This window comes from Orbicella faveolata, unplaced genomic scaffold (assembly GCF_042242905.1).
Source record: "Orbicella faveolata isolate gen_17 unplaced genomic scaffold, um_ofav_v1 contig_2, whole genome shotgun sequence".
Classification (NCBI taxonomy): Eukaryota; Metazoa; Cnidaria; class Anthozoa; order Scleractinia; family Merulinidae; genus Orbicella; species Orbicella faveolata.
In genome coordinates, this window is record NW_028301547.1 from 31,245,885 (window position 1) to 31,257,500 (window position 11,616).

The 11,616-nt window shown below is 36.8% G+C and overlaps 1 protein-coding gene across 1 annotated transcript in view; it reads left to right on the forward strand.

Annotated features, from left to right (window-relative positions):
* Window positions 1-619: 619 nt before the first annotated feature.
* LOC149112830 (uncharacterized) overlaps window positions 620-11,616 on the forward strand; it is a 13,053-nt gene continuing 2,056 nt past the window's right edge. Inside the window, exons 1-2 of the mRNA XM_089289379.1 lie at window positions 620-2,003; window positions 2,112-2,314. Coding sequence (XP_089145505.1) covers window positions 620-2,003; window positions 2,112-2,314 — 1,587 coding nt within the window. The remainder of the gene's footprint in view (window positions 2,004-2,111; window positions 2,315-11,616) is intronic.

The following is an 11,616-nucleotide window of genomic DNA, read 5'->3' on the forward strand; positions in this document are numbered from 1 at the left end:
TTGCATGGCAGAATGTTAAAAGAACACCACAAACGTGAGCTGGAGCGAAAGTACAAGATTGCTGAAATAGGCCTTAAACATGTCTCTGAAGATCTCAAACAAAGAATTACTGCCAAGGCTACAAAGATCCGAAGATACGAGAACAGAAACAAACAATTCCATCAGAACAGATTGTTCGAGACAGACCAGAGAAAATTTTATGCGGAACTAAGTGGAGACAAAATCTCATCTGATATGACACCTGATTCAGAAGAAGCCAAGCAATTTTGGGAGAGCATTTGGAGCATAGAGTCAACACATCATATTAAGGATGCAGAATGGTTAAAGAAGTTGAAAGAGGAAGTGGAGTTGCCGCAGCAAGCTGAGTTGTCCATCACCATAGACATGGTGACACAGTTTCTCAGGAAAGTTCCGAACTGGAAGACACCAGGACCAGACATGGTGCAGGGGTTTTGGTTGAAGAACTTTACAGGCCTACACCACAATATCGCAAACCAGCTTCAAGTATGCTTAGACTGTGGGAACGTTCCTGGGTGGATGACCAAGGGAAGAACTGTCCACTGACCCAGAGAAAGGCACAGTAGCAGGAAATTACCGCCCCATAACCTGTTTACCTGTAATGTGGAAGTTGCTAACAGGGATAATATCTGACAAGCTCTACGAATTCCTGGATACCGAGAGCGTACTACCGGATGAGCAGAAAGGTTGCAGGAAAGGCTCCCAAGGAACCAATGACCAGCTCTTTATTGATAAAATGGTCCTACGAGAGGCCAAATCAAGAAAGAAGAATCTTGCAATGGGCTGGATTGATTATAAGAAGGCTTACGATATGATACCGCATTCCTGGATTCTTGAATGTCTAGAACTATTTGGTGCAGCTCAAAATGTTAAGACCTTACTGGAAAATTCCATGAATGGCTGGCAAACGGAACTTACATCAAACGGAGAAAGTCTTGGAAGTGTCTCCATCAAAAGGGGCATCTTCCAGGGTGATTCCCTATCCCCCCTCCTTTTTGTGGTCTCCATGATTCCGCTGTCCCTAGTTCTCAGAAAGTGCGAAGCGGCATACACATATGCCAACAAGACAAAGGTCAATCACCTTCTCTTTATGGATGATCTAAAGCTTTACGCCAGAAGTGAGTGCCAACTGGACTCACTGATACAATCAGTGAGAATATTCAGCAATGACATCGGTATGAAATTTGGCATTGAGAAGTGTGCTGTCTTGGTCATAAAACGTGGCAAACTGGCACAGACAGAAGGCATAACACTACCAGATGACACTACAATAAGAGCAATGGAAGAAAGCGAAGGGTACAAGTATCTAGGAGTGCTTGAGGCCAGCGACATGCTTCATGACCAAATGAAGGACAAAATCAGGAAAGAATACTTACGACGCGTTAAAAAAGTTGCCCGCTCGAAGTTGAACGGTGGAAACGTGATACAAGCCATAAACACCTGGGCAGTGTCACTCGTTAGATATGCAGGAGGAATACTTGAATGGAGGAAACAAGAACTTCGGGACCTAGATCGCAGAACAAGAAAATTGCTAACCATGAATGGAGGGTTCCATCCACGGGACTGCGTGGCACGACTTTATGTGCCAAGGAAGGACGGAGGGAGAGGTTTGATATCCGTAGAGGATTGTGTCAATCAAGCAAAGGTATCGCTAGAATGTTATGTCCAAACAAGCGAGGAAGAACTGTTAAAAGCCGTCAGGAGGGATGGGGATGCGAATAGAGAAACAGCTGCCAACTTTAAAGCGAGGAGAAGAACTGAAAATATTCAAGACTGGAAAGAAAAGCCGTTATATGGACAGTTTGCAAGACAGGGTGAAGAACAAAGAAGTGAGGAAACATGGACCTGGTTAAAAGAAGGAAAGCTCAAGAGAGAAACAGAAGCTCTTATCATTGCTGCACAAGATCAAGCAATACGAACAAACTATATTAAAACGATGGTTGACAAGTCACAGAATGACCCGAAATGTAGAATCTGTAAGCAGAGTAACGAGACCATTAGCCATATTGTAAGTTCGTGCTCGAAACTGGCACAAAAAGAATACAAAAGGAGACATGATAACGTGGCTAGAGCAATCCATTGGGACCTGTCAGGAAAATGTGGGTTTGAACGAAAGGAGAGATGGTATGACCATGTTCCAGACAGTGTGCTTGAAAATGAGGATTACAAACTTCTATGGGACTTCAGTGTGCGAACAGACCATGAAATAGGGGCTAGGAGATCGGATTTGGTGATCATTGACAAGAGAGACAAGAGCTGTCAGATTATAGATGTGGCAATTCCAGAGGATAATGGGGTGAGAGAGAAGGAAGATGAAAAAGTTGAAAAGTATCAAGATCTAGCAAGAGAAGTTCGAGGACAAAGGTTATTCCAGTGGTAGTGGGAGCATTGGGATCAATACCACTGAGATTGAAGGACAATCTGAGAGCCATTGAGGTGGGCATTCCTGTTGGACTGATCCAGAGATGTGCATTGTTGGGGTCGGCAAGAATTCTTAGAAAGGTGCTGGAGATGTAGAAAGAAGAGAAAAAGTAAACAAGGGGTGTTTCTTGGCTTCCCTAGGCAACTTGTTGTTGCCCGGAGCCAATGACGAAACCAGCTTCAATATCATCAATAGCTGTGCGAATCTTTAATAATAATAATAATAATAATAATAATAATAATAATAATAATAATAATAATAATAATAATAATAAATCATTTGTAACTATTGATAGACTGGCCCGCCTAGACTAGCATAGCTATCCGCGGGCCAGTCCAACTGTAAAATGTAGGTTTTATTGAGAAATAAAATGATGATGATGAACTATGATGATTTTTTACATACCAATTTTATTATTTGCAATGTAGATTCTATTATCTAGACTAGGAAATTCAAACCTTGAATGTATGTTTTGGGTGTGCCATAAACGTAATATCAAAACTATGCATCAAATCGAGGCTGAGATACAGAGTCAATTTATATAGGTTTGATTGACATGATTTTCTTGAGTTACTTGCTTACTGTGATTGAGACACCTTTTCTATTTCGCGTTTGAAACTTTTAAACATGGCGGAATAGATCAGGTATGTCACAACACTAGCTGAACTTTTTGGTCTGAAGGAAACGTTTTGAAAAACAGCTTTCATTGGCTGTAACGTTCCTAAGCCTGGTTTTAGAAACACTATCTGAATAAAGGTTCTTTTAGTTGTAATTTCCACCACAACTGCACAAACCGGTACAGTCAAGATTAGCCTTCAAGCATATGTTAATTTTTTAAGAGAACAAGAGTTTCCAATCACTTTGCTGCAGTATTTTTCAAAGGAAATGCAGAAAAAACGTAAATAGCATTGAAATGTAAAATACATCAATCCTGTCAATTTAGATAATGCAGCCTATGAATTTGTTTAGGTTGCTTTTAAAGTACGTTTTAAACTTAAATGAGAAAACAAGGAAACTTGTGATACGGCCTACTGGATGGTATATTTTATGTCTGTGAGAAATGTTATCTTTAATCTTTAATCTTATATCATTATTTATATACGGTAAGAATAAAATTTCTAAGATCCTAAACCTAAAATTCTAATCCTAATATCATACTAACTTACAACAACATTCTTCTTATAAACCTGATTTCCGTGATTACAGGGTAAGCTGTTCCAAAGGGTTGCGCCGCTGTAACTAAAACTATTTTTCATGTAGCTAGTTCTCGGAGAGGGAACAACAAGTTTGTTAACCGAGTCCCTCAGAGCATAATTTGATTCATTTCGTGTTACAAATTTAGAAGTGAGGTATTCGGGAACCAGACCGTTTAAAGCCTTGAAAACCATTAGAGCTTTCTGAATTTGACATTGAAATTGGTAGTCTTTCCAGCTGAGTTTGTGAAACAAGGAATCGACATAAGCGTCATAGCCCGATTAAGTTATTACTCGTGCAGCATGGTTTTGTAGTTTTTGTAGCCTGTCAGATAATGTTTTGCCACAATTACCCCAGACTAGGCCGCAGTAATCAAAGTGAGGTTGAGGTAGCGATGTTGCATATGCAAAGTAGGGTAGATTGAGGCACAAATGACTTAATGTGATTCCTTAGTATTGCATCGCGCATCCCTAAGTCATGAGCCCGTACGCGTGCAAAACGTAAGAGATTTCCCTCAAACTAAGCTCGATGGCGAAATAAATGCTCCTCTTCTCTTAAACGAGCACGGTGAAGAAGAAAAAAAGTTTGATGGTAGAACATGATTTTTTGTTGGAAAATAGTTCCGTACTGGGTGTATTTTGGCCAAGGCGAGGACTTCAAGCTAACCACGGAACCGTCCGAAAAAGTGCAATATTCCCACAACCAGGCAATCAAAAACGGCTTAAATAAAGCAATACTGCTTATTTGAATAAAAGAAGCTTTACTTTAAACATAAAATTTTGTGTCTTTCAAGCAACCAAGTCTTAATTCTGGAACGATACCGGTTTCGCCCCATGGCGAGTTCGCCCCCACCATAAAATTTCTATTTCGAGTTCGCCCCAAAATTTTGTGTTCGCGTTCACGTAGTTGTCATCGAGTTATTAAAAGTTTTCGAAGAATCATTTCAGTCTATGTATGTTTATGTCATCTCGCCATCAGGGAGTCTCGCCACCAACGAACTTCCGGTCGCCACCGAGCGAAGTCAACTCGCACCAAGCGAGGTCACCTCGCCACCAAGCGAAGTTTCCTCTCCACCAGTGATCTAATGAGGCAGTGGGTAAAAGAACGAGGAATAATCTCTATATGCGACTCGATCTGGTTGGGGGCAAACTCGATCAAGTTGAGTCCATGTGGGAACGAACTAGGTGGGGGCGAACTCGCCATGGGGCGAAACCGGCAGCTACCTTCAATTCTGTATGAAGGTGATTCGGATTTTTAACGCTCAACCGGTAAAAACACCCCATTTTAAGAGCCTGCTGACGCGTTAACAAGCACGGCGACCCCATGTTTTTATTGCATTTTTTTTAATGTTCCTATCATGAATATTAATTATGCCAAGTTGCCAAAAAAGTTTGATAGTAGAACAATTTCAAGGGAATTACCTTAACTAAATTTATGGTTCCAGTTGCAGAAGCGATCCTTCTACACAGTTGATGTGGGAATGCCACGTCAGATTTTCATTGACATTTACTTCAAGTGATTTCGCAGAGGAAACTTGTTCAATCGGAACATTATTATTGGAAAGTTCGAGTGTATCAGATAGAGTTCTTAATCTTTGCCTGGAGCCGATCAATATAAATTCCCTTTTTGGTAGCGTTCAAGGTAAGTCTGTTAGACACGAGCCATTTGCTTAGTTTTTCAAGGTCGTTAGATAGACTAGACTGAATCGAATGCAAATCAGAACCAGCGTAATTAATGTGGGTGTCATCAGCATACATTCTAGGTATGCTAAATGATAGACAATTAGGCAAATTGTTAATATAAATTAGAAATAAAAGGGGACCAAGGATCGTTCCCTGTCGCACACCACATTTAAGAGTGGTGAAGTCAGAGAGACAGCCATTAACGGAGCACCATTGTGTTCGCTTAGTCAAATACGATTTAAACCAATCAAGAGTTTTCTCTTGAATTCCGCACCGAAATTAGTTTTATCTCATTAAGCTAGACTTAAGCAAATCACCTCAATAGCCAACATAGATTCCTTTGTCTCGGCCTCGATTTGATGCAAAGCCTCAATATGACATTGTACATGCCGAAACACAGGTTTCTAAGTTTGAATACCTTATTACTCTATATTGTAATGTTCAAAATAATTACTTCTGTTTATTTGCGAGGAAAAACGAGAAAGAAGAGGAGAAAAAAAATATTAACGTATTGATGCAATATTCGGTATTATTTGATTGTTTATTGAAATGATGGTCACGTGACTAATCACGTGACAAATTTTTCGACTCCCAGATACTTTATAAGTTGCTGTTATATTAAAATGCAAGAAATCTAGACAAAGTACTCCGGAAAAGGCTTAGAAATAAGCATTTTAACTCTGCCTCGCTCCCATGTATGGGCCTAATATGTCATTTTTTGACATGCGCGTAGCGTGCTTCTGGGTGGAAATTTGGGATGGCTCCATATCAGAAAATGTTTACCTTATAGAGGTTAGTCATCCTGGGAAGTTTCATGCTTTTATCACAAAATGAACAATTCTGGTTATTTTTGGCTCTTAACAGCAGGACTATTACTCTTTACTCTTTACTCTTTACTCTTTACTCTTTACTCTTTACTCTTTACTCTTTACTCTTTACTCTTTACTCTTTACTCTTTACTCTTTACTCTTTACTCTTTACTCTTTACTCTTTACTCTTTACTCTTTACTCTTTACTCTTTACTCTTTACTCTTTACTCTTTACTCTTTACTCTTTACTCTTTACTCTTTACTCTTTACTCTTTACTCTTTACTCTTTACTCTTTACTCTTTACTCTTTACTCTTTACTCTTTACTCTTTACTCTTTACTCTTTACTCTTTACTCTTTACTCTTTACTCTTTACTCTTTACTCTTTACTCTTTACTCTTTACTCTTTACTCTTTACTCTTTACTCTTTACTCTTTACTCTTTACTCTTTACTCTTTACTCTTTACTCTTTACTCTTTACTCTTTACTCTTTACTCTTTACTCTTTACTCTTTACTCTTTACTCTTTACTCTTTACTCTTTACTCTTTACTCTTTACTCTTTACTCTTTACTCTTTACTCTTTACTCTTTACTCTTTACTCTTTACTCTTTACTCTTTACTCTTTACTCTTTACTCTTTACTCTTTACTCTTTACTCTTTACTCTTTACTCTTTACTCTTTACTCTTTACTCTTTACTCTTTACTCTTTACTCTTTACTCTTTACTCTTTACTCTTTACTCTTTACTCTTTACTCTTTACTCTTTACTCTTTACTCTTTACTCTTTACTCTTTACTCTTTACTCTTTACTCTTTACTCTTTACTCTTTACTCTTTACTCTTTACTCTTTACTCTTTACTCTTTACTCTTTACTCTTTACTCTTTACTCTTTACTCTTTACTCTTTACTCTTTACTCTTTACTCTTTACTCTTTACTCTTTACTCTTTACTCTTTACTCTTTACTCTTTACTCTTTACTCTTTACTCTTTACTCTTTACTCTTTACTCTTTACTCTTTACTCTTTACTCTTTACTCTTTACTCTTTACTCTTTACTCTTTACTCTTTACTCTTTACTCTTTACTCTTTACTCTTTACTCTTTACTCTTTACTCTTTACTCTTTACTCTTTACTCTTTACTCTTTACTCTTTACTCTTTACTCTTTACTCTTTACTCTTTACTCTTTACTCTTTACTCTTTACTCTTTACTCTTTACTCTTTACTCTTTACTCTTTACTCTTTACTCTTTACTCTTTACTCTTTACTCTTTACTCTTTACTCTTTACTCTTTACTCTTTACTCTTTACTCTTTACTCTTTACTCTTTACTCTTTACTCTTTACTCTTTACTCTTTACTCTTTACTCTTTACTCTTTACTCTTTACTCTTTACTCTTTACTCTTTACTCTTTACTCTTTACTCTTTACTCTTTACTCTTTACTCTTTACTCTTTACTCTTTACTCTTTACTCTTTACTCTTTACTCTTTACTCTTTACTCTTTACTCTTTACTCTTTACTCTTTACTCTTTACTCTTTACTCTTTACTCTTTACTCTTTACTCTTTACTCTTTACTCTTTACTCTTTACTCTTTACTCTTTACTCTTTACTCTTTACTCTTTACTCTTTACTCTTTACTCTTTACTCTTTACTCTTTACTCTTTACTCTTTACTCTTTACTCTTTACTCTTTACTCTTTACTCTTTACTCTTTACTCTTTACTCTTTACTCTTTACTCTTTACTCTTTACTCTTTACTCTTTACTCTTTACTCTTTACTCTTTACTCTTTACTCTTTACTCTTTACTCTTTACTCTTTACTCTTTACTCTTTACTCTTTACTCTTTACTCTTTACTCTTTACTCTTTACTCTTTACTCTTTACTCTTTACTCTTTACTCTTTACTCTTTACTCTTTACTCTTTACTCTTTACTCTTTACTCTTTACTCTTTACTCTTTACTCTTTACTCTTTACTCTTTACTCTTTACTCTTTACTCTTTACTCTTTACTCTTTACTCTTTACTCTTTACTCTTTACTCTTTACTCTTTACTCTTTACTCTTTACTCTTTACTCTTTACTCTTTACTCTTTACTCTTTACTCTTTACTCTTTACTCTTTACTCTTTACTCTTTACTCTTTACTCTTTACTCTTTACTCTTTACTCTTTACTCTTTACTCTTTACTCTTTACTCTTTACTCTTTACTCTTTACTCTTTACTCTTTACTCTTTACTCTTTACTCTTTACTCTTTACTCTTTACTCTTTACTCTTTACTCTTTACTCTTTACTCTTTACTCTTTACTCTTTACTCTTTACTCTTTACTCTTTACTCTTTACTCTTTACTCTTTACTCTTTACTCTTTACTCTTTACTCTTTACTCTTTACTCTTTACTCTTTACTCTTTACTCTTTACTCTTTACTCTTTACTCTTTACTCTTTACTCTTTACTCTTTACTCTTTACTCTTTACTCTTTACTCTTTACTCTTTACTCTTTACTCTTTACTCTTTACTCTTTACTCTTTACTCTTTACTCTTTACTCTTTACTCTTTACTCTTTACTCTTTACTCTTTACTCTTTACTCTTTACTCTTTACTCTTTACTCTTTACTCTTTACTCTTTACTCTTTACTCTTTACTCTTTACTCTTTACTCTTTACTCTTTACTCTTTACTCTTTACTCTTTACTCTTTACTCTTTACTCTTTACTCTTTACTCTTTACTCTTTACTCTTTACTCTTTACTCTTTACTCTTTACTCTTTACTCTTTACTCTTTACTCTTTACTCTTTACTCTTTACTCTTTACTCTTTACTCTTTACTCTTTACTCTTTACTCTTTACTCTTTACTCTTTACTCTTTACTCTTTACTCTTTACTCGGGAAGAGATGACATATGCAGCTCCACTAACCCATTCACTTATCAACCCTTTCCAGCAGGACTTAAATTAACTAATCCAGCGACTAATGGTACTGCCCTTGGGTCACTGTTTCGCCCCTGAGAAAATAAAAGAAACTTTAAAAGTTTATATAATCGTATAAGAATATCGAGTCCGCCGAAGGTAACTTCTGTTGCGGAACGTCCAGAATAGCTAGGAATTTTTTAGTGAGAAAAATACAATGAAAGAAAACTGAGACAGAAGAATAAGCCCTGGACTACAATTTGGTTTATTGGTTGACTAAAGTAGGAAAGACTAAGGTTTTTGAAAAAAAACTTGACTAAAATTTTGACAGCTGCGAATCTGTAATAATTATGTTCCTTGAGAGAAAGAGTCGCCGGGAAACAGACGTTTCTAGCTTTCCGGATATTCCGCAGTAAATAATCTAATTACGGGGCCACGGCCTACCCACTTAAGGAAGCGATGAGGAAGGCAAGATAGGCGAGAGTTATATTGCTCCAGAATAAATATTTTCATTAATATGAGTTAGGTTCAGCTAGGACACAGTTTTAAGCACTTTTAATATTCAAAAGAACGTTTTATTATTGTAGCATAGCCTTAGCGAAGCGCGCGTTCTGATTGGCTAATACGCTAGACCCATTTGCCTTTGGGTTGCACGCTTTCGCCCGTTTGTTTATTTTTACTTTTTCTCGGCAATTTTTTTCATCGATGGTGACACTTTTTGAAACATAACTCTTAGTTTTCTTCCCCTAAAATATGGAAAAATTTAATAATTATTCCGGAGATGGGGAAGATTATTCCTGTGAACTACGAAATTCCGAACTCAAGTTTTTTGCCGGGGCTTTACCTAAGAGATTTGCTAATTTAGCGAGCAAGAGTTGAATCAGCTGGTCGAACAAAGGCATTCGGCAGTCCGAGACGGACCAAAAAACAACAAACTGGACTGTATCAACCTTTGGAGGTTAGTAATGCATAGCGGGAATTTTAGAGAGAACTTTCAGTGATTTGGCGACGATAAAATTCAGTACAAGGTTTCACTGGAAAACTTTTCTGGCCGGCGTCTGATGAAATATTTAACTTAAGTTCCCGCTCGATCGTAAATTGAACTCTTGAAATTGAAGAAACAGCCGTTAAAAGGAACGACTGCATCGTGCGAAAATATGAGGTCACATTTCTGAAATTTTCCTTTAAGCCTCAGTCTTCTGTTCATTTAAGCTTATTTTACCAAGTAACGAAAGTGACAGAGATCATTTTAAAAAGCCATTCATGTGTTCAAGTTTAGCCTGAAACGCGTAACTCATCAATTTACGAAGTGCAAAAGGAAACAAAACCCACAAACCTGCTATTGAATAAGAGCATCTCAAACAGCTCAAAGCCAGGGGTGTTTGTTCGCTCTCTTCTGCACTCTCGCTTTTAAGAAATTTCTGGTTCATTTTGTTCTTTTCTTTTGCCGAAGAGGCCATGAAGGACAGAGAGCTCAGCGACCAAAAGCTTCAACCATGTGTAGTTGGTTTGTTTTCAATTCTTGGAAAACTGATCCGAATTTAAGCTTAACTAACTTTTGAGAAACGCTTTTACCGTTTCGTTTGTCGTCAGCTTGATATTTAGCGCAACCGAGCGATTTGAAGTTGTTTGTTTGCCCGAGATCGATAAAATGTAAGCTATTAACTCGCCGTGATCCTAGAAAAATTTTGATGTGTCGCTTTGTCAGATTTTTGAATGAACATTTTCGCGCGGTTTATGCGCTTTTGACTTCATGTAAGCCGGACGAGATTCAATATATGCTATATCAAAAGTCTCAATGTTATTAAAAGAAATGGTAAAAGTGCAGCGCGCAACTATCGAGTTATGGATGCACTTGGGAGGTTTTCACTTTTATTTTTGAGGAATCACCTTAACACCCTCCATATTGAGTGGAAGCATAGACCTTTAGTAGTAACAATGGGAAATTAAAACTTAAGTTTAGATACTAGCAACTTATCCTTATGTTACTGATAGTATTATGTTTAAATTGTATGAAATAAAGATTACCTCCAAGTATATATCTGTGATTTAATATGGGCCACTCTCTCGAGCCATGAAAACGGCTGATGAAGGTTGTATTATGTTATTATTGTATTTATTTACCTGTTACCTTTACCTCGTAATAGATCTAGATGAATGCCAATTTCTGCCGGAGGATGATTCGGATTGCGAAGCTACAATGACTAAACAGTAAGTTAAGGAGACAATAACCTTGGATGAAACAGTAACCTGATTTTATTGTGATTCTTTAACAACATTCAGAAATCCACACGAAAAAAAAAAAAATTTGTTACGTAGTTTTATTGGATCTAATGTCTACAAATACAACAAGAGTACTCCTAGAGCAAATCTTTATGCTAACGTTACGAAAAAAAAAAACAGAAATTGGTTGAGAAAAGTCTTTTGAGTTGAATAACAATGTTAATCGTATCTATAACAAAATTCTCGATCGTGATCAGTTCTCCGCGCGCCTATTTGTCACGTAATCGGCGCGCGATCACGTGGGTGTCGCACGTCAATCATGCTCGCTTTAATGGCTTGCTTCGCACTGTTTCCTACAGTTTTCAAAACT